Genomic DNA, 24,411 nt, shown 5'->3' on the forward strand with positions numbered 1-24,411 from the left:
CTATAAATAATTCTACTATAAAGACACATGCACACATATGTTCATTGCAGCCCTGTGTACAATAGCAAAGACCTGGAACCGACCCAAATGCCCATCAGTGATAGACTGGACAAACAAAATGTGGTACATATACACAGTGGAATACTATGCAGCCATAAAAAACGATGAGTTCGTGTCCTTTGCAGGGACTTGGATGAATCTGGAAACCATCATTCTCAGCAAACTGACACAAGAACAGAAAGCCAAACACTACATGTTCTCACTCATAGGTGGGTGTTGAACAATGAGAATACGTGGACTCAGGGAGAGGAGCATCACATACTGGGGGCAGTTGGGGCGGGGGGTTGGGGAGAGACAGTGGGGGGGATGGGGAGGGAAAACATGGGGAGAAATGCCAGATACAGTATGCACCTAAAGTTAAATAAATACATTTTTTTAATAATGCTATATACAACAGAGAATGCAGTCACATTCTATGTGAATTTAAATTATGCAAATTTAAAATGTGGTATGATATAAAAATATTAAATAATGTCTCCTTATGCATATTTCTGCAAATCCCACAAAACATCTTTTAAGAATTAAAAATTACAAAATTCCAAAACTGACAAATTGAGTAAATTATAAATAGCAACTACCCTACAGCCGCATCACAGTGCCACTTTATGTGCTAAACAAAATGCCTATATATCTACTCCATTGTATATGTGCATTGAAACTTTGTGAGCAATTTTAGTGACCACTGTTGCTGGTATTTTAACTTCCTGTTATCATTTTAATATATTTTTATGTCTTAATATAAAATCAGCCAAGTCTTCACAAAGTGTTGATGTTAGAGCTAATGCAAGAAAAACAAACTGTCAAACTATAAACTTTAGGGGTAAGTTATAATAAGACACTACATTTTAAAAGGCCAAACAATCACCACAATACTCCTTGATGTTAATTTAGGACACTAACTCAGTAGGCAACAATTTTCTTCAAGGACCAGACAGTAAATATTTTTGGCTTTGCAGCTGTAAGGTCACTGTTATAACTATTCAACTCTGCAGTTATAGCTCTGAACATAGTTAGGAGTATAGTTGTGTTCCAATGAAACTTTATTTATAAAAGCAGACAGCAGGCTAAATTTGGTTTATAGGCTGTAGTTTTCTAACCCCTATTTTATAGCTATAGAGCTAATTTCCCCGCTTCTTTTAATGTCGCATTTTACGACTCATGAAAACAGTAGTACACCCACCTGCAACCACCCCCTCCATTTTCCATACAGTTATTTCTGAGAAATTAAAAAGTTCCATCAAAATAGCCACATTTCAAACTTTAAAAACTTTGTAAAACTAGTCAAGAAAACAGGAGAAAAGGAAAAGAATAATCCGGCAGCATGGCTGTAACACTGAATTGTAGATTTATGTGGTAAGAGTATGCGTGCGTGTGTGTGTGTGTGTATACACACTTTACACACACTTTAAAGTATATATACCCTACTTTACATTTACTACTCTGAGAAAACGTCATGAATTTGAGAGTCTGAATTATATGAATCCTTCAGGAAATCCCATTGCATTGAATGCATTAAATGCAACTGTCCTATACTAAACTCCTGGTTATATTCAGACCTCAACAATTTCACTTAAGAAAGAAGAATAAGTTGCTTTTCACAAACAATGCAATGCCCTGAGTTCATGGCTTAGCCCTCAACCACAGGACAAAACAAAACAAAACCACCAGACTGAGCAACATAGAGAGACTTCATCTCTTAAAAAAAAAAAAAAAAAGGAAAAAATTAGTCAGGTGTGATGGCGCATGCCTGTGATCCCAGCTACTCAGGGGGATACTCAGGGGGGTTAGGTGAGAGAATTACTTGAGCCACAGAGATTAAGGCTGTGGTGAGCCCTGACTGCATACTGCACCCCAGCCTGGGCGACAGAACAGGGAGATCCTGTCTCAAAACAAATCAAAACAAAACGAAACACAGGACATGGGTAACAAGACAACAGGTAATGCTGTAAACTTGTTTAATTTACTCATATTCACTACCAACAATTTAAATCCAAATTGATTTAAAATACAAGTTGATGTGAGTCTCACCTCCCCTCTTTTCAACTGCATTGTTGCCAGGATGGAGCCTGGCAACATTTAAACAACAAAAAAGGGGGGCAAACAAGAAGCTGAGATGCAAAGTTCAGGGAAAAGCCATACAAAAAATATCACTCTTCCTATTTTTTTTTAATTGTATTTGGGCTCTAGGGTAACGTGCACATCCTGCAACCTGCAGGATTGTTGCATAGGTACATACATGCCGTGGTGGTTTGCTGTCACCATCCCCCGCCCCACCCTCCACCTGTTGCCTACATCAGGCATTTATCCGGGTGTTATCCCTCCCACTCCTCCCTGCCACTCCCTCCCTCCACACTGTCCCCCAACTCCCCTCCCCTCCTAGCCCTGTGAGTGTTGTTCCCTTCCGTGTGCCCAAGGGTTGTCATTGTTCATCACCCACCTATGAGTGAAAATACACAGTGTCTGGTTTTCTGTTCTTGTGTCAGTTTGCTGAGAATGATGGTATCTAGGTTCATCCATGTCTACAAAGGACACAAACTCATCATTTTTTATGGCTGCATAGTATTCTATGGTGTATATGTGCTACATTTTTTTTTTGTCTAGTCTATCATTGATGGGCATTTGGGTTGGTTCCAGGTCTTTGCTATCGTAAACAGCACCACAATGAATATACTTGTGTATGTGTCTTTATGATAGAATGGTTTATAATCCTTTGGGTATATGCCCAGTAATGGGATTGCTGGGTCAAATGGAATTTCTATTTCTAGATCCTTAAGGAATTGCCACACTGTCTTCCACAATGGTTGAACTAATTTACACTACCATCAACAGTATAAAAGTGTTCCCTTTTTTCCACATCCTCTCCAGCATCTGTTGTCTCCAGAGTTTTTAATGATCACCATTCTAACTGGTTTGAGATGGTATCTCAATGTGGTTTTGATTTGCATTTCTCTAATGACCAGTGATGATGAACATTTTTTCATATGTTTCTTGGCCTTTTGAAAAGTGTCTGTTCATACCCTTCACCTACTTTTGAATGGGTTTGTTTGTTTTCCTATGAATCTGCTATAGTTCTTTGTAGATTCGGGATATTAGCCTTTTGTCTGATGGGTAGATTGTGAAAATTTTTTCCCATTCTGCTGGTTGTCAGTCTACTGTAATGATTGTTTCTTTTGCTGTGCAGAAGCTCTTAAGTTTAATTAGGTCTCATTTCTCTATTTTGGCTTTTGTTCCCAATGCTTTTGGTGTTTTAGTCATGAAGTCCTTGCCTATGCCTATGTCCTGAATGGTTTGCCTAGCTTTTCTTCTAGGGTTTTTATGGTGTTAGTTCTTATGTTTAAATCTTTAATCGATCTGGAGTTAATTTTTGTATAAGGTGTAAGGAGGTGGTTCAGTTTCAGTTTCCTGCATGTGGCTAGCCAGTTTTCCCAACACCATTTATTAAACAGCGTATCCTTTCCCCATTGCTTGTTTTTGCCGGGTTTGTCAAAGATCAGATGGTTGTAGATGTGTGGCATTGCTTCCAAGGCCTCTGTTCTGTTCCATTGGTCTATATCTTTGTTTTGGTACCAGTAACATGCTGTTTTGATTACTGTAGCCTTGAAGTATAGTTTGAAGTCAGGTAGTGTGATGCCTCCAGATTTGTTCTTTTTGCTTAGGATTGTCTTGGCTATGCAGGCTCTCTTTTGGTTCCATATGAAGTTTAAGGTGGATTTTTCCAGTTCTGAGAAGAAGGTCATTGGTAGTTTGATGGGGATAGTATTGAATCTATAAATTACTTTGGGCAGTATGGCCATTTTCACAATATTGATTCTTCCTAACCATGAGCATGGAATGTTTGTCCTCTCTTGAAGAGATCTTTTACCTGCTTTGTCAGTTGTATTCCTAGGTATTTTAGTCTCTTTGTAGCAATTATAAATGGGAGTTTGCTCATCATTTGGCTGTTTGTCTGTTATTGGTGTATAGGAATGCTTATGATTTCCGCACATTGATTTTGTATCCTGAGACTTTGCCGAAGTTGCTTATCAGCTTAAGGAGCTTTTGGACTGAAATGATGGGGGTCTCTAAATATACGATCCTGTCATCTGCAAATAGGGACAATTTGACTCCTTCCTTTCCTAATTGAATGCCCTTTATTTCTTTTTCTTGCCGAACTGATCTGGCTAGAACTTCCAATACTATATTGAATAGAAGTGGTGAGAAAGGGCATCCTTGTCTAATGTCACTTTTTAAAGGGAATGCTTCTAATTTTTGCCCATTTAGTATGATATTGGCTGTGGGTTTGTCGTAAACAGCTTTTATTGTTTTGAGATACATTCCATCAACCTAGTTTATTGAGAGTTTTTAGCATGAAGGGCTGTTGAATTTTGTCAAAGGCCTTCTCTGCATCTATTGAGATAATCATGTTGTTTTTGTCTTTGGCTCTGTTAACATGGTAAATTACGTTTATAGATTTGCATATGTTGAACCAGCCTTGCATTCCAGTATAAAGCCTACTTGATCATGGTGGATAAGCTTTTTGATGTGCTGTTGGATTCGGTTTGCAAGTATTTTATTGAAGATTTTTACAACAATGTTCATCATGGATATTGGCCTGTAGTTTTCTTTTTTAGTTGTGTCTCTGCCAGATTTTATTATCAGGATGATGTTTGTCTCATAGAAAGAGTTAGGCAGGATTCTCTCTTTTTGTATGGTTTGGAATAGTTTCAACAGGAATGGTACCAACTCCTCTCTGTATGTCTGGTAGAATTCAGCTGTGAACCCGTCTGGACCTGGACTTTTTTTGGTGGGTAGGCTATTAATTACTGCCTCAACTTCAGACCTTCTTATTGGTCTATTCAGGGTTTCAACTTCTTCTTGGCTAAGTCTTGGGAGTGTGTAAATATCCAGGAATTTATCCATTTCTTCCAGATTTACTGGTTTATGTGCATAGAGTTGTTTGTAGTAATCTCTGATGGCAGTTTGTATTTCTGAGGAATCGGTTGTGATCTCCCCCTTTATCATTTTTTATTGCATCTATTTAATTCTTCTCTTTTTTATTAGCCTAGCTAGTGGTCTGCCCATTTTGTTGATCTTTTCAAAGAACCAGCTCCTGGATTTACTGATTTTTTGAAGGGTTTTTTGTGTCTCTATCTCCTTCAGTTCTGCTCTGATCTTAGTTATTTCTTGTCTTCTGCTGGCTTTTGAGTTTTTTTTATCTTGCTCCTCTAGCTTTTCCAATTTTGATGATAGGGTGTCAATTTTAGATCTTTCCTTGTTTCTCATGTGAGCATTTATTGTTATAAATTTCCCTCTAGACACTGCTTTAAATGTGTCCCATAGGATCTGGTACATTGTGTCTTCATTCTCATTGGTTTCGAAGAACATTTTTATTTCTGCCTTCATTTCATTGCTTATCCATTGGTCAATCAGGAGCAAGTTGTTCAGTTTCCATGTGATTGTGCAGTACTGAGTGCTTTTCTTAATCCTGAGTTCTAATTTGATTGTGCTGTGGTCTGAGAGACTGTTTGTTGTGATTTCCGTTCTTTTGCATTTGCTGAGGAGTGATTTATTTCCAATTATGTGGCCAATTTTGGAGTAAGTGCAATGTGGTGCTGAGAAGAATGTGTATTCTGTGGATTTGGGGTGGAATGTCCTGTAAATGTCTATTAGGTCCACTTGGTCCAAATGTGCATTCAAGTCCTAGAAATCCTTGTTGACTTTCTGTCTCATTGATCAATCCAATATTGTCAGTGGAGTGTTAAAGTCCCCCACTGTTATTGTGTGGGAGTCTAAGTCTCTTTGTAGGTCTTTAAGAACTTGCTTTATGTATCTGGGTGCTCCTGCACCGGGTGCGTAAGTATTAAGAATAGTTAGCTCTTCTTGTTGCATTGATCCTTTTACCATTATATAATGCCTTCTTTGTCTCTTTTGATCTTTGTTGGTTTAAAATCTGTTTTATCAGAGAGTAGGATTGCTACCCTGCATTTTTTTTTTTTTTGCCTTACATATGCTTGGTAGATCTTCTTCCATCCCTTTATTTGAGTCTATGTGAGTCTTTGCATGTGAGATGGGTTTCGTGAATACAGCACACCGATGGGTCTTAACATTTTATCCAGTTTGCCAGTCTGTGTCTTTTGATTTGGGTGTTTAGACCATTTACATTCAACAATAATATTGTTATGTTTGAATTTGATCCTGCCATTTTGTTACTGGCTGGTCATTTTGCCCGTTAATTGACATGGCTCCTTAATTCCATCATTATTCTTTACCATTTGGTACATTTTTGCAGTGGCTAGTACTGGTTGTTCCTTTCCCTGTTTAGTACTTCCTTCAGTAGCTCCTGTAAGGCAGGTCTTGTAGCAATGAAATCTCTCAGCAATTGCTTGTCTGTAAAGGACTTCTTTCTCCTTCACTTATGAAGCTTCGTTTGGCCAGATATGAAATTCTGGGTTGAAAGTTCTTTTCTTTAAGGGTGTTGAAGATTGGCTCCCACTCCCTTCTAGCTTGCCTGGTTTCTGCTGAGAAATTTGCTCTGAGTTTGATAGTCTTTCCTTTGTGGGTGACCCAACCTTTCTCTCTGGCTGCCCTTAGGATTTTTTCCTTCATTTCAACCCTGGTGAATCTGACAACTATGTGCCTTGGGGTTGTTCTTCTTGAGGAATATCTTTGTGGTGTTCTCTGTATTTCCTGGACTTGAATGTTGGCCTGCCTTGTTAGATTGGGAAAGTTCTCTTGGATAATATCTTGAAGAGTGTTTTCCAACTTGGATTCATTCTCCGCATCACATTCAGGTACGCCAATCAAGCATAGATTAGGTCTTTTCAAATAATCCCATAGTTCCTGGAGGCTTTGTTCTTTTCACCCTTTGTTCTCTAATCTTGCCTTCTCATTTTATTTCATTGAATTGATATTCTACCTCTGAAATCCTTTCTTCTGCTTGATCAATTTGGCTGTTGAAACTTGTGTATGCCTCGCAAAGTTCTCGTGCTGTGTTTACAGCTCCATCAAGTCGTTTATGTTCTTCTCTAATCTGGCTATTTAAGTTAGCATTTCATCTAACCTTTTCTCAAGGTTCTTAGTTTCTTTGCATTGGGTTAGAACATGGGTCTTTTAATTCACAGAAGTTTGTTATTACCCACCTTCTGAAGCCTGCTTCTGTCAATTCGTCAGATTCAATCTCTGTCTTTTTTTGTTCCCTTGATGGTGAGGTGTTGTGATCCCTGGGAGGAGAAGAAATGTTCTGTTCCTTGGTGGTTTCATCCCTTTTGCACTGTTTTTTTCCCATCTTCGTGGATTTATCTCCCTTTAATCTTTGAAGTTGGTGATTTCAGGAGGAGTCTCTGAGGGTACTTTTTTTAACTGAGGTTGAAGCTGTATCTTTTTTGGCCTGTAGAGGGCTTTGCTGGGCTCTCTTGGGTTGAGTCAGGTTGTTGGGTAGGTGGTCCTTCCCTGGAGTTTGTTTGCAGGTGAGATTGTCCCCATCTTCCCAGTGGTGTCTCTCCCAGAGTGGGATGGTTTGTCCCACTGGCATTAGTCCAAATTTTCACCCAGGTCCCTGCAACAACTTGCCGAGCCCAGCGGTAGCCACTGCTCAGATTTGTACTGACTACCCACAGCACCTCACCGTCTGGCAGAGACCCTGTGGACCATGGGTTGCAGGAGGGATGAGGTAAGCACAGGATCCAAAATGGAGCTCCCTGGGGATTAAGTCTCCATATCCTCCAACCCGGCTACATGTTTCACCCTGCCTTGATTTGCCCCTGTGGGTGGTTGTAGCCCTGCGGCTCCTTCCCTAGGCCCAATTCCAGTGCCCTGTCAGTCCCACAGAAAAGAACCTGACACCTCGTTTGGAACCGTGAAGTCCTCCAGCCCTCTGTATCTCATTCACTGTGAGCTGCCTTCTGGTGCTGGCTTCTCTTGGCCATCTTGGTGCCCCCGCTCACTCTTCCTATTAATCAAAAGTTGACCAAATACATAACAATGTCTAACTCCTAGCTTAACAGCTTTCTCAGTGCCCTGGCATTTCATCTGTCTCTATCCAGAGATGTAAATTCATTTAAAAATGCCATTCTCAAAGTGTGGTCCTAGGACAAGGATCACCATCACATGGAAATCTGTTAGAAACACAATTGCTCAGGACCCATCTCAGACCTATTGAATCAGAACTTTGGGAGTGGAGCCCACCAATCCTCCAGATGACTCTAATCCTCAAGGAAGTTTCAAAACCACTAATTTGAAGTTTGAAGACCAATAGGTGTTCACCTTTCCCATAGAAATGGAGGCCCCTCATTCTTTCATTTACCATGGAGCTGACTCAAGATCCCACACCTCCCAGAGTAAGATGGGATCTGTGCCTAAGTATGCAAGTACAGCCTCACAAATATGCTAGCAGAGAAAAACAGGGAGATGTGGCCAAGTTGTTCTCTGTAATTTTTTAAAGGAATAGGGTGGATGTAGGAGTAACCCATATTTAGATTCAATCCCAACATTTTGTGAGCACCTGCTATGTGCATGCCTATGCTAAATGAAATTATATCTTGTTTAGATTTCCAGTAACAAAGGAATTAATATGTATTAAGTAGACAGGGGCTTAATATTAATCAAAATGGAGTCCAACCTGCAAATAAACAGAAAGACTTTATAATTCTCCAACTGATGTTCATTCGCATGTTTGGACAGCATGCTTGGTATGCCAAGGTGCTTGTATATGAATGTTCCTTTTGCTTCTTTTTGGCTAACTGCTCTCAAAGTTTATTGCATATCACAATTAGAATACTAGGTTGCTTACACAAGACCACGTGTCTCAACTTTTAAACCAACATAAGAAAATTTGAGTTAATTCTACATTACCCAAGGCAAAGTTTGTTTTATTCAAAGGTTTCAACTCTCAGGTGTTAAAAATCTAAGGTCTATAGGTTCTGTAAGATGTAAATCTGTCATACTCATTTATTTGGGGCTTTGATTCTCCCTTAAATAACTCTGTCCTGCCATTTCCACTATAAAAACCATTCTTCTTGGTTTAGGCCATATAAATTTAGGGAGTGGGAGTAGGGAGTTGAGTAGTTCTGCAAGTCCCCACTATCTGTTAACCCTACACCATTTGCCCTAAACTAGATGTAGCACGTGCTTCAGCATGAGTGCTGTCTTCCTTCCATCCTGTGCCCATGGGCAGACACTGTTAATCAATCAAGATACCCTTACCCAGAGCCTGGGCATTACTCTCAAGATCTCAGAATCCCTCTCAATCGCATTTCAGGCAGCTACTCAGAATCACTGGAAATATATATGACTAATAAGAGATATTTGTTTCACTGGCCAATCAACATGCCCCTTCCTTGTTTCCCTTCCTGCTCCAATCACATCTTTAAAGCCCTCCTTTGATTGTTTTCAAAACAAAAACATTAAGCTTCAGTTAATCTGAGCTGCAATCTTTGCAAATCTATGATACTTTGAGGCTCCCAATCATGGTAGATTGTCTAACAGTTTTAACAATTTGAATAGAGTTGTAACCCAGCATGTAACACAAAACTGCTCTGAAAATCAAAGAAACAAGTAAATAAAAGTACTAAAGAGATAAAACACCTGTGAAATAGCATTCTGTGCATATAACTGGGAAGTGTGCAGCGTGAATAGCCCAGGGAGGCTGCTGTAGAATACCAGGCTGATAAGCATGAAAACACGGCTTGCGTAAATAATTCTGACTTTGCTTTTGGTACTCACTGATGATTCTTTATTCTGCAAAGGGGGCACCACACTGTTCCTTTAGCAGCATCTCCATGATTCTAATTCCCTGTAGAAAGAAGAGAAAAAAATTAAAATGCCCTATTTCACAGACAAGTACTTTTACATTTATCACAACCTTTTCGCTTCAAAGAATCCAGGTCATGGCCAGATATTCATTTCAAAAAGGTAGGCTCATAGCCATACCTGACATTTTAATACTATTTCACTCAGCAATTTCACATACATTATCTCCGCATGTGCTCAGAACTACTCACGGACGTAGGCAGAACAGAACTTAGGATCTCCATTTTAAGCATAAGAAAATAGCCCAAGAGTAGTTAAATAACTTCTTGAAAGTAGCCCTGCCAGAGCTAGAATGATAATGGCAATAGTTAATATCCGTTGAACATTTACAGATATGCTAGATTCACAGCTGGGGTTTTATACGTATTACCTGGGGGTAGTGAGTGCTGTGGTGTACCACTGAGATCCCTCCCAGGACTAAAGCACTCCCCTTTCCACCAAGACTGTATGTAGGCTGCTTTTGGCACACAGCCACCGTCAGCCACAGGGAGCTGCCTTACCTGAAGTCATGTCCCTCGAGGGGCAGCCCACATCCAGTGACTGGTAAGTATGGGGGTATAAAGACCTGGCCTCCTTCCCTTAATTTGGGACAACTCTGAGGAGCATCCAATCCTCAAAGCTCTCCAAGAGATCAGCTAAGACCTTTGTGGCAAGTGCATCACAGTTCAAAAATCTCTTTCTATACCCCATGACAAGAGTTTTTCCTGAGTACATTCTCCAATACCCCCTGCAGGCAAATCTCAAACTTTGTCTTTGTCCTAAGAGCTGACTTTGGACACCTTAATGCACATAAAACCTCCAAATGAGTACTATCCTTACCCCCATTTTACGGACAAGGAAACATAAACTCAGAGAGGTTTAAATAATTTGCCCAAAGTTATACAACTATTAAGTAATAAAGCCAGGAAAAGAGCACAGGCACCCTCTTCCTTTTCACAGGCACCCATGAACCTTCTTGCAATGTTCATTCTGCTACTTTTCATACCCACCTGTCCACCCAGAATCTTGTCCAGGAAAATTCCACCTTGGATGAAAGAAAAAAGCAGAAATTTCTTTCCTCCTTAAAGAACAAATTCTACAGGCGAGAGGATAAACCTTCAAATGGAAAAGAGGGTTATGATGTAACTATAAACTGGGGTCTCCAGGTCATCAAAGTTGGATCCAAGGGAAAGGAAGCTGCCATTTTCAGATACCTGAGCCTGAGAATTGTTGCAGATAATAATAATAATAAGAGGAACTTAAATACAGGTTCCCAGGCCCCTCCCAGGAAGATTCTGATTTAATGGGACTCAAGCAGTCACCAGAACTCTGTGCCCTTAACAGGCACCCATATGATCCTCTTATGATCAGGCAGGGCTGGGAATGCCAGGTGGACTTGCAGGCGAAAGGCAGGGACTTCTGACTTGGAGTCTGAGCCAAGGGATGGGGATAGAGGGTAATCAAAGGCATCACTAGAGAAGACAATAAAATATATTTAACATCAAAGTAGACGAAACTAAAGTTAGTATTTCCTTCAGATTCTGCCTGGCCATCACCACAAATACTACCATTACCTTGGAAGGAAGCAGTATTACTGGATCTTGAGAGAATGCTGAGTAGTAAGGAGTGTTTGCTAAACTGAAGCAGCAAACCATAGGGCCAAGAGCACCACTGACAGAGGTAGGAGACCTGAGTTCTTATCACAACTCCACCAATCATTCTGCTGGGTACCTTAGGCTGATCACTTTTACCAAGGAGTAACGTAGACCACAGAGGTCAAGACACTGAGAGGCAGATGGGATTAGTGCTATCTATACCCAGCTTCACACTAACATTACTAGGGGAAGTCACAAAAGAAAACAGATTCCCAAGAGTCTACCCAAGAGTGTGTTTGACTCAGTCACAAATTTCAAAGCTCAGGCCCGAGTCTGTACATGTATAACATACCTCATGTTGATAAGGAAAGGTGGCAGGAAAATCTGGGTAGAAAAGGGCAGTCCCTGGTGAGGGCTACACCCTCAAGCCTGGATCTGTGGCCCAAAGTGAAAACATGCATTCCTGTTTTCCCACATAAATGTTGCTTTTTCCAAAACCACCCTGGCCCACGCTACTCCCCATCCTGTAACCATAAAAACCCCAGGCCCCACCAGTAGAGTAGCAGAGTGGCAGAGAAGAGAAGAAGCATCTGGACATCAGAGAAAAGCAGCTTGACTTCAGAGGGATGCCTTGATGGCAGAATCTCAGAGAAGAATTCAGCCAGGGACAGCCAAACTCCAGAAGAAGACCACCTTTCCACTCCATCCCCTTTCCAGCTCCCCATCCCACTGAGAGCCACTTTCACTGCTCAATAAAATCCTCCACATTCACCATCCTTCAATTCTTTCACACAACCTGATTCTTCCTGGATGCCAGACAAGGACCTGGGTGCACGTACAAGAGGCTATCACATTGACCCTTCCATTGAGCTGTTTAACACTTAAGCCATCCATGAATGACAAAGCTAAAATAGCACACTGTAACATGCACCCTCTGGGATTCTGAGGGTCACAGGCAACCTCTAGATGCTGCTGCAGGCCCGCACAGAGTTCTGCTCCTGCTGGTTGACCAGAAGCACTCATTCTGGCCCTTGCACCTGCTCACCTGTGTGTTCCCCTCCTACAAGGAGTTGAGAGCTGTGAGCTGAGTAAGTGAGCCAGTCCCTTCATAAGTCTTACAAAGGAGTCAGGGAACTATCACATTTCAATGTGATTCTGAAACAAGCAGTTCATTTACAAGAATTTATAAATAGCAGCTTTACATCATCTCTGAGATCTCTTCCAATTCTGACAGCCTGGGAATTGATGAAATAGTTTATCTTTAATCATTTCTGAAGATATAGTATATACTGTACTCTTAAGAGCCACCTGCCATTTAAAGAATTAGGGGAATGGGGGTTGGGGGCAAAGAATGAAGCAACCAGTGAAATGAAATTTAACTAAATTCTTAACAGAAAATCTGAATTGTGCCCTTTTGGTTCTTATTCCATTAACAACAGATCCAGTTAACAAATATGTACTATGCACCTACTATGTGCACTGGAGATTAAATGGTGAATGAACAAGATAAAGTACGTGCCCTTATGGAGTTTAGAGTCTAATGGATTCCAGAAAATGTTCATTCCCTGGTTTCACTTTTTTATTCTAACAAATCTCTGGACAGTAACTAAATGTCTTTTCTCTATTTTCAGGAAGAATAAAAACTATCACACTAATTTTCTTTCAAGCTTCTTTTTTGCAGAGTAGATGCATAAATCCAGACAGTATGACTTTAAGAAAAGCACACTTCTTCCCTAGGAGGTAAGAACCTGCAAACTTTCCCATCCATCTAAATTAAGACCTCCACCACTTATTGAACTGAATACTAATTGACATAAGTGAAGATTGAGGTTTTCCTTGAGAATTGAAAGATGTTATTTGTTGAATCAATTATGTTCACAGGGTGACGGTTGATCTTTTTTTCCCTTTTTCCCCCTCTCTCATACCACTTTAGTCTTTTAATGCAGAACAGTTAGAAACGGAACGTGGAGAATGGGGGCAGCGAGAGAGAGGCTTGTAAAGTGAATAAAAGAGAAAAAAACACCTAACAGGGAAGCTAAGCCATGATTTAGTACCTCTCTTTGGTGAAGAAGGACCAAATCAAAGCCTAATCGATAGAGTCCTTTCAAATAAAGTTCCAACGCTTAAATATCAACCCCCAGGAGATCAGGCTTAAAGAGGCTAAGTTTATACCACTTATCACACAATGATGCCTGAAATGCAGAACAAACATTAAGTGGATCTACCTTTATAGATAAGGCTTAAAAGCTTTTTAGACTGACAAACCGTAAACCAGCTTGATTTTATTATTTCTTTCCCCACTGACATTTTTTCTTCTCTATTACAAGGCTATCTTTCTCTATTTGCCTACGTACAGGTAAGTGAGCTACTTTGCAGGCTCATTTCCCTAATACCAGACCTGTGCTGGCCAAATGTATCCCCACAAAGGAGTCTCAGAGTCTTTCAGATTCAAAACACTTCGCAAATTCTCCACTCTAAGAGTCTGTGAGAAATAGCTGATTATTACTAAAAACACAAAACTTATCTTAGAGGAGCAGGAATAAGTTGAAACTAAAGGTGGCTAAATTCAAACAGTATATTTGTCTTGCTATAAAACTGATCCTTCCTTGAGAAGCTCTGATTTATGTAGGAGGCTCAGAAGAGAGTAATATTAGACTGAACAAAAATTTTCTAAAGCAGTTCTCAAAAGGTACATTCACAGGAGCTCCTAACAAAAGAGAATTGCTCACCTAATTATCAGTAATAAAAGACTGGTGTTAAAGAACCCCCACTGGAAATATTGCTTTCTGAGGGTCATGGCTTTGGAGTAAATACCATAAACAGTATTAGCACCCCCTCTGTGTAAGGAAAGACAGGGAAGCTATGTGGGACAGGGATGCAGATAAGCCAAGCAGCCTCTACTGAAGGGGCTATTGCCCTCTTCAGAGGAAATAGAGAAATAAAAAATAACTGAAGAGACATAGCTCCTGTGAAGTACTATGACTTTTAAAAGAAAAAAGTACAGTAATGTGCTGCTTCATTATGTTTCAGTCAATGACAGATGATATATGTGATAGTGGTCCCATAAGACTCCACAGGAGCTGAAAAAATCCTATTACCTGGTGACCTTGTAGCTGTTACAGCATCATAAAACAACACATTCTTCATGTATTTGTGGTGATGGGGTAAACAAACCTACTGCACTGCCATTTGTATAAAAGTATAGCATATACAATTATAATATCATAATACTTGGCAGTAATGATAAATGACTATATTACTGGTTTATATATTATATTGTACTTTTTATCATTTTAGAATGTACTTCTACTTACAAAACAAAATTTAACTCTAGGGCCAGGCATGACAGCACTTTGGAGAAACTGAAGTGAGAGGACTGCTTAAGGACAGGAATTTGAGACCAGCCATGGCAACATAGTAAGACCTCCTTCTCTTAAAAAAAATAATAATAATTAGCCAGGTGCAGTGACATAAGCCTGTAGTCTTACCTACTTAGGATCACTTGAGTTCAGGAGTGATCCTAAGTGAACTACGCAGTTGATACTGCAGTGAACTATGATTATGCCACTACACTCCAGCCTGGGCAACAAAGTGAGAGACCCTGTCTCTGAAAAAAAGTTAACTGTAAAACAGCCTCAGGCAGGTCCTTCAGAAAGTATTCCAGAAGAAGGCCTTGTTATCACAGCAGATGACAGCTCCATATTACTGCCCCTGAAGACTTTCCAGTGGGACAAGATGTGGAGGTGAAAGACAGTGAGACTGATGATCCTGATTCTGTATAGGCCCAGGCTAATGTGTGTGTTTGTGTCTTTGCTTTTAACAAAAAATTTTAAAAATAGAAAAAAAGTTTCTAAAATAAAAATATAAAGAAAAAATACTTTGCATACCTGTATAATGTGTTTATGTTTTAAGCTAAGGGTTATGACAAAATAGTCAAAAAGTTAAAATTCAAAATTTTATAGAATAAAAAATGTTAAAGCAAGCTAAGGTTATTTTGTTATTGAAGAAACAAAAGTATTTCTTTATAAATGTAGTGTGGCCTAAGTACAAAACATTTATAAATCTGAAATAATGCATAGTAATGTCTTAGGCCTTCCTATTCACCACTTACTGACTCGCCCACCCACAGCAAATTCCAGTCCTGCAAGCTTCATTCACAGTGTCTTATACAGGTGTACCATTTTTTTCATCTCCTATACCATATGTTTACTGTACCTTTTCCTATATTTAGCCATGTTTGTATACACAAATAGTCATCATTGTGCTACAGTTGCCTACAGTATTCAGTACAACAACACGAGTACAGATTTATAGCCTAGGAGCAATTGGCTGTACCATATAACCTGGGTGTGTTGTAGGCTCTACCATCTAGGTTTGTGGAAGTGTACTCTATGAGGTTTGTACAATGACAAAATCATCTAATAATACATTTTTCAGAATGTATCCCTGTTGCTAAGTGACTGTATAACAGGAGAAAGGAAGAAGAGACTAATGTTGCAGGAAGGAAGGACTTACAGAAGCCACTTGAAGAAGAGAGATTTGAGTAAGAACCAAAGTCTGGTCATGAGTGTGACACACAGAGATGAAGGGACAGACCAAGTGGAAGGAGGCTTAAGAAAAGACGTAATAATGATACTTCCTAAAAGTTGCTCTACTATTTCAGTTGCTAACTAAGTGGGGAGTGTTCTTGATTAATCTCTAGGATATTCCTTGCATGATTTGGTTGAAATATCCCTGCATGGATTAATATCTCCCACATGTGTGATGTTCCGTATCTACCATCTGTCTTTAATGTTAAACAATCTAATAAAATTCTTCCTTTGAATAAAAAAAAATTAAAGCTTCTATTTTTTAAAAATTCACAAATCCTTCACTTGGTGAACTGCAAGGGGAGGTTGTTTTAAAAACCCAAATGCAGTAAGCAATTCTGGGTCTTGCTTGGGACCGATGCAAAATTCTCAAGACTGAGAGACAGCGCTGATTCACATCTTATATGGAATCTGGCCAACAAATTCAGGTTCTCTAGAAAATAGTTTGTTACGGTGGCTGAAGTAAAGGAGTGAGCTGCTGGAAAAGTAAACTGAAGGGGAATTTCCTGTTTCATTTTAGAGATGGGGTCTCACTCTGTTGCCCAGGCTGGAGTACAGCAGTGCAATCATAGCTCACTGAAGCACTAAACTCCTGGGCTCAAGCAATCCTCCCAAGACAGCCTCTTGAGTACATGCTCAGTCTGAGTCCCACTGTCTGGTTTAAATCTGGATTCTACCACTCACCATCTGTGCGATCTTGGGCAAGTCAACTCACCTCTCTATGTCTCCTCATCTATAAAATTGTAATGATAGTGATGGCAGCAGCTGTTCCAAATGGCCTGCCACTGCCATCACTGCTGGCTGCAACAGGGAGGCACAGCCAGGGCTGCACACTCCATGGAGCTGGTAGGATCCCAGGGGCAGGTAGGAGCCCACCCTCCTGGGCACAATTACAGCCGCCCAAACTGCAGCTGCAGACCTGGGCCTGCTGCTCCACAGAGCAGTCAGGAGTTCTGTCCCCACAGGCACAGCTGCAGCCACCCAAAGCATGCTGCGAACCAAGGCATCCCTACACTCTTGGGGACGGGGGTGGCAGGAAGGGTCCCCTGCACTCACCAGCTTGGAAGTGCCTGCCCCTGCTGCCTGGCTTCTCCCAGCTGTTGGTATCTGCTCCAATCTTAGAGCAACACCAGGGTTGAACACGGGCAATATGAATGGCAGCAGGAGGTAAACAGGTTCCTGGACAGAAAGGAGCAGGTCCCCAGTGAAGCCCCATTTTCAGGCCAGGGAGGGCCTAAAGGCTGGAGGTGGGGCTGCCAGACCCACCTGAGTGGGAACTTGTGTGCCTTTTCTGGGACCGCCCATGGCCACCCATGGACCAACCGGTGCATACTTCCTTCCCTGAGGCCTGTAAAAGCCCTGGGTTCAGTCAGAGCTCAGCAGATGTTGGGACAACCAGCCACAGAGAAGAGCTACCCACTCCAAGGCCTCCTCTCTGCTGAGAGCTGCAGAGATAGGACTATCAACTGCAGAGGGGAGCAACCCACTCCAGGGACTCCTCTCTGCTAAAAGCTACAGAGACGACTGGATGACCTGCCTGCAGAGAGAAGCTTCCCACTCCAGGGTCTCCTCTCTGCTAGGGGCTAAAAACTTTACAGGACACCCTGGCTACAGAAAGGAGCTACATACTGTGAGTTCCCCAGGAAAGCTGTTTGTAGTGTACCTGGTCCAGCCACAACCTTGCAGAGAAATGATACCCATGCCAGCACCTAGAGCTGGTGTGTCCATGGCAGCAGCTGGTGTGTCCAACTGCTCAGTGGCAGTATTCCACATTTGCTCACTCACCCCTAGCTGCTCCATGCCTGACTCACAATCTCCCTTGGAAGTGTGGGATCCAGGGCAGTAGTGTGAACTGAGCACAGCCTGCCAGGCTGAGTGGGCAGGATGGGCCCAGCAGGCCCACACAAAACTTAGGCAAAGGTGCCACCAGCCACAGGTTTCCAGCCAGAAAAGTGATACCCCAAAGATCCTGAAACAATAGTACTCACTATAGAGAATTGGATGGTGGATGCTAAGCAAGGTCGATGAGGTGATACATGCAACATACTCAGGATGGGGCATAGAAAGTACTGGAAAAATATTACCTGTTACTGTTACCTTTCTGATTACCCCTGTGCCATATAGAAAATGCCTCTGCTCTTAAGAGTGTTGCTAAAAGATAACAGAATGAAAACATAAAGTCTAACCACTTTTGGAAAATAATATGATAGTATGTTCATTTGTTCATTAATTCAATAAATAAATATTTATTGAGCAATGATGATGTGCTAGGTACTGGGGATAAAGTGGTAAGCCTTAAACAGAAGCCTATCTTTCAGTGACAGAGATAAAAAACCCATTCAAAGGATCTTGAAAGTAGTCACATACAGTTAAGAGTGCTTCAGGGAATCTTTTCTAAGGTAATGTTACAAAACAGGAAAGGTTATATGCATAAAGTTGTTTCACATGCTGTCATTTGTAATGGTAAAAGTGGAAATAACCAAAATGCTCAATAGTAAAGAAAGGGCAATATAAATTATTATATAATTATTTAATGACATATTATCATTAAAACGACTTTAAAGTTTATGCAATTAGTGTGAAAGGCATTTATTATAAAATATTACTTGAAAAAAGCAAGAAATGAAACTGTACTAATGCTGTGATTATGACTGTGTTTAAAATTTGCACATGAGACTAGAAGGAAATATGCCAATTTGGGTCATAATGAAAAGAAAACAATTACCATTTATGAAGTATTTATTATGTGCCAAGGTATTTTAAGCACTTCTTTATACAATCTCCTTTACTCTTATACTCATAAGATAGGCAGTATTATTCATATTTCACCCAGCAAGAGGTTAAGTTCATCCATACTCTTTGAGGGAGGGCACTCTGATTTAAATGCACATTGGGTTGATTCCAAAAACAGGCTCATCGTAATCACTAAACATTTGTTTATAATGTAATAATGGGGAAAATAAGTTATTGCTTTTAACTATCTTGTATTTTGCTTTTAAAATAATGTTAATAACGACAACCAGCTTGAGCCAGGAGTTTGAGACCAGCCTGGGCAACACGGTGAGACCTCGTCTCTTAAAACAGCAACAGGAGCTGGGTATGGTGGTTCACACCTGTAATCCCGGCCCTTTGGGAGGCCAAGGCAGGGGGATCACCTGAGGTCAGGAGTTTGATACCAGCCTGGCCAACATGGCAAAACCCTGTCTCTATTAACAATATATAAATTAGCCAAACATGGTGGCAGGTTCCTGTGATCTCAGCTACTCGGGAAGCTGAGGCAGGAGAAACACTTGAACCCAAGAGGCAGAGGTTGCAGTGAGATAAGATCACATCACTGCACCCAGCCTGGGCAACAGAACAAGACTCTGCCTCAAAACAACAATAACAGCTTATCATTTGTTGTTGCCACATCCTATCCTAAGTGCTTTATGTACATAGCTCATTTACACCTCACGATACTTTAGTAGGTTCTGATATTGTCCCCCTTTTAAAGATGAGGAACATGAGACACAGAAAATTAAACAGCTCAGTCAAGTTCATATAGCTGGTTAGGGCAGAGTATTCTGCTGGTCTCAAAGGGAGCTGAGGAAAAAGAACATAAATGACTCTACTGAAAATATAATTTAAAATGTTTATGTGCAGGTAGTACCTACTCAAAACATTGTTAAATAAGTTTTTTTTTTATTTTGTTTAAAGATGTTAAAAGTTTTTTTAGGAGTATAAGTTTTTAAAATTTGAACTATTTCAAACATATCAGGAAGTTCAGAGAATAGAAAAACCAATAGGTTTTAACAAATATTAATGTCTTTAAAAATAACAAAAGCTACACTCCACTAAAGGCTAATGTCTTTAAAAATAACAAAATCTACACTCCACTAAAGGCCACTGATTGAGGAAATTTTTAATTATAGTCTTTACATTCTACTTAAATTGGGAATCAATAAGAAAGGAGTTACTTAACTCCAAAAAAGCCATCATTTTCCTTTGGAAATTCAGAGATGGTGAGCTGGATTCTAAGGAAAAAAGCTAGCCAATGAAAAAGGGGTCAAATCCCAGACAGTAAATGAAATTCAAAAAAACTGAAAGTGACAAAAACATGTCACTATAACAAATCCAGCTTCACTAGACACAATGCTTCCTTTTCCCCTAACAACAGGCAGACACTGGAGCCTCCTCCCCACCGCCTTCCTGGGTCACTGCCTACTGCCCATTAGGGGTGGGTACAACCAAAAGAGTCTTTCAGGAAGGTTGAAATTCTATCTTAGAGTGAGGAGCCATAGAAATCACCATGGACTAAGGGAGGAAGAATGTTCCAGGGGAACAGCTGGACACCTCAGAGAGCTCAAGGAACATTGAAGTATGCTGCAGGGCTTAAGCACACAACTGCTGCTAAACTAGTGGATGTATCTTTAAATGAAATTACCTTTCTGATTCAAGTAGCTGTACCCAGAATTCTTTATCAGTCCCTCAGCTGAGATGTCTGAATGACATTTTCCTGGCCTTTTTGGTCACACTAAGAGCCTTAATTAAACACACAGAGTCTAGAAAAATCCAAGCCCAACCCTGTAAGTAATGATACCTCTGATTTACAACAGATGTGTCCCTAAAGGCAATTGATCCACACAATATGCAGATGCAGCCCCTATATTTTTATATATGTATATGTGTGTATACACACATAAACATAAACACACACACACACACAAATACACAATTTTTTTTTTTTGGTATTTCAATGCAGCCTGGCCAGAGCTGTTGCAGCTTTCAATTCTATGCCTGCCTTAGGTTTATACAAGGTACATGAAGATTTATAGTGGCCACAAATTCCTATTTTCTCATTGTCTTTGTCTTTGAATTTAGCACAAAAGAGTGAAAGAATGGGTTCAGAACACTAATAGACTGGTTGGAAATTCCATCCAGAATAGTGGAGAGAACACAGCTCCCCAATGTCTTTGGAGAGATTAGAAGAATTAATGGGTATGAGAGTGGAGGAACACTAAGAAAGCAAGTATCATATTAAGTGTTTTGAAGACGAGAACATTTTTCTCTATAGTCTAACAAGTATCTACTACAAAGTCATATAAATGCCCAATGCTGATGGAGACAAGTCATGCATTTGTCTTGTCTCCTTCACCTAAACTCTGGGACTCTGACCTCCCTGTCAGGGAATCAAAGTGAATGGCAGTTGAGAGGATGGTCAGGACCACCTGGATTCAAATTCCAGCTCTGCCACTTACTGGCTGATGCCTTTGCTCAAGGAATTTAACCTTTGTGTGCTTCTATTTCCTCATTTGTAAAACAGAAAACTAGGAGTAACCACAGTCTCTCTTCCAGAAGGTAACTGGGAAAATTAAATATTCATAAAACAGTATAGCACTTAGCTCATGGTAAACACTCAATAAATTACAGCTACTATTATATATTATATCTGGTCTTCCCCAAAAGTTCCACAATAGGCTGTGTTTACAGAAGGCATAGATAAAAATAAGCCAACATGTTTATGTGAATAGAATTACAAAATGAAATTGTAACAACCCTACCGCATGCTTACCATGCCTTCTGCTAATTAGCAATTTATAAAACTATGTTTCTTATTTTTAAATATTTTATTGCCATATCAACCCTTGACTACAAACTTGTTAAATGAATTACCTCTGATGCTCTTAGATCCCTAGTTAGCTTAAACTACTGCATTTTAATGCAGGCTTAAAGACTATTTGTCAGAAAAATATTAGTCAGACATTGAAGAAAGAGAGAGAGAATTTTTTTTAAAAAAGTCAGACAACTGCATAATTGAAAATGACCTACCCAGTTCAATCTGGTTTTACAGAATATGTTGGTGAAGGTCAGAGCAACTAATCCAAGCAACACAGCCCTTAGAGAGAGGCCAAGACAGGGCCAGAGCCCAGGTCTCCTGACTGGCGGCTGGGTTGACGGTCTCCTCACCGCACTGCGTCGAGAGGCACTTTCTCCCATCACTATGCACTAACACATCTGAAGCTCAAGAAACCACTTTCTATCTTTTCAGGCAAGAGCTTGACTTCCGAGATTTCATTTAGTTTCATAGAAGGCAACATCCCAGAATTTCAGCTGGTAAATCAACCAGGAATTCCCAAAAGCTTTACCACCTAGCAAAGTCTGTTACAACCAGGATGAATTCAAATGAGCCATCAAGGGATTCTGGATTCCCAGGTTTCAGTCAAGGTAAAGGCATTGATTTAAACCCAGTAGAATGAACGAAAAACTATCACTCAGAATACTCATTTCCACAAAGCTGTTTTCTCTGCAAAGCCTATGTTTCATCAGACAAAAACTCTAGAGGTAACAGTAGTAGCAGGGCTGATGGGGAGGGAGATGTGTAAGAAGACAGCAGCTACTATGATTTACGGGATCTATAAATAAGCTGTTAAAAATCAGAATTCTTGGTAATATTCTCAGGACATCTAATGAATAAATATCAACTAAATCAATCAATCTGAGCACTCAAGGGTGGGATTAAAAAGTATTATCAACAGAAGTAAATTTGAACTGGGAAATAAACCCTCTGGAACAGGGAAAAAAAATTTCATCAGTTTTTTCATGTGGTTCAAATAATATAAAGAATCTTGAAAAAATTCACATGAACAAGCAGGAAATGCAAGTCTCCAACATATAGTCAGTATACTATCATACCATGTTCTTAATATCATACTGTGACTTCTCTTTATTCTTTTGAATGACAGTTTATTTGCTCTTTTCCTCTATCTTGGAATTACTGAATTTTAAAATGTTTACTGTTTTTTAGAGTTGTGACTGCCCATGTATGTGTGTACCCTGAACAGTTAGTTCACAGATACAGAATTGAGCACCTCAGAGCAACTGATCCAATGTAGCACATAGGAAAGGGCACAGTGGCTCACACCTGAAATTCCAGCATTTTGGGAGGCTGAGGTGGGCAGATCATTTGATCTTGGCCAACTTGGCCAACACAGTAAAACCTGGTCTCTACTAAAAATGCAAAAAATTAGCCGGGCATGGTAGTCCAGCCTGTAGTCTCAGCTACTAGGGAGACTGAGGCACAAGAATTGTTCGAACCCAAAAGGCGAGGTTGTGGTGAGCCAAAAAGAAAAGAAAAAGGAAAGAAGAAGGGAGGGGAGGGCAGGAGAAGTGGGAGAAGGGAGGGCAGGGAAGGGGACTGGGTGGGGGGGACTAAGGTCAAACTAGTTAATGGCAGAATAATTAACTTTCAGTAGTCTTCAAAGTAGATATCAGAAGACAAGACCTAATAATTTTATTTTCTTCTCAACGATTTTATGAAGTGAAATTAGTCTAATTTCTTAATGACAAATGGAAGTTCTAAGAGGTTAAGTCTTTCATTCAAGTTATACAGCAAGAATATGGATGATATCCAGTGCCAAATTTACAGAATTCTCTTGGACAAAAATTTGGCAATAAGCATGAAAGATCCTAGTTCAGAAAACAACGAGGTATGTACACAAACATTTATACAGAATTTATACCCAAAAATTTATTCCAATATTATTCATAATAGTGAAGATAAATAGAAACCAACAATAACAGTTATTATCCCAATGGAATATTATGCAGGCACCAAAAATCGTGTTTTCAAGAAATATGTAATGACACAGAAAAAATGTTTATGATGTGTCCACAAATGAAACAGTGGACTAAATAATCCCAACTTTATTTTTAAAAAGAAAAAAAATATATAAACATATATATGCAAACATGAACAGATACCTAAAAAGATCTACATTAAAATGTTAAATGTGAATACAAAATGTTAAATGTGTATTAAAATTATGAATGAATATCTTAACTTTAAAAATTGATATTTAATTTTTATAATCTAAGAAAATGATAAAAATATATCATTTTTAAAGGAAACACCATAAGCTTGCCCTATACCACTGTATATCTAAAATTTTTGTATTTAAAAGGCTATTACCTATAAAAATATACTTTTTGGCAGAGAACATCTCTGAAAGCTAACAATTATTGAGGTTTTACTATGTTCCAGGCATGCTTCACATATGTAACCTTACTTAAATCCTTTAAAAATTCTGTAAAACAGGGTTTATGATCATTTCATTCTAGAGAGAGAAAGTTAGGGGTCTGAGAGAGAAAGCGTGACTTGTGAAAAGTGAGAAAACCTGATCAAGGGCCAAGCAACTTTTCTCTAAAACTTCATACTCAATCCCTATGTTAAACATACAGACAGGCCAGGCATGATGGCTCACGCCTATAATCCCAGCATTTTGGGAGGCCAAGGTGGGTGGATCACGAGGTCAAGAGATCAAGACCATCCTGGTCAACAAGGTGAAACCCCGTCTCTACTAAAAATACAAAACTTAGCTGGGCATGGTGGCACGTGCCTATAGTCCCAGCTACTCGGGAGTCTG

At 39.9% G+C, this 24,411-nt stretch overlaps 1 protein-coding gene across 12 annotated transcripts in view; it reads right to left on the bottom strand.

Annotated features, from left to right (window-relative positions):
- PRELID2 (PRELI domain containing 2) overlaps positions 1-24,411 on the bottom strand; it is a 442,316-nt gene that overhangs the window by 342,003 nt on the left and 75,902 nt on the right. For 11 of the 12 annotated variants that reach the window (XR_008478683.2, XM_017968616.4, XM_054250283.2 and 8 more), the window contains one exon: positions 9,760-9,829. Coding sequence is in view for 11 of the 12 variants with exons in the window: in XM_017968616.4 (XP_017824105.1) it covers positions 9,770-9,829 (60 nt within the window). In the remaining variant the exon portion in view is untranslated. Of the gene's footprint in view, positions 1-4,740; positions 7,988-9,759; positions 9,830-24,411 lie in introns of those variants that run through there. The other variant, XM_078362198.1, reaches the window with a different exon arrangement.

Source organism: Callithrix jacchus, chromosome 2 (assembly GCF_049354715.1).
Source record: "Callithrix jacchus isolate 240 chromosome 2, calJac240_pri, whole genome shotgun sequence".
NCBI lineage: Eukaryota > Metazoa > Chordata > Mammalia > Primates > Cebidae > Callithrix > Callithrix jacchus.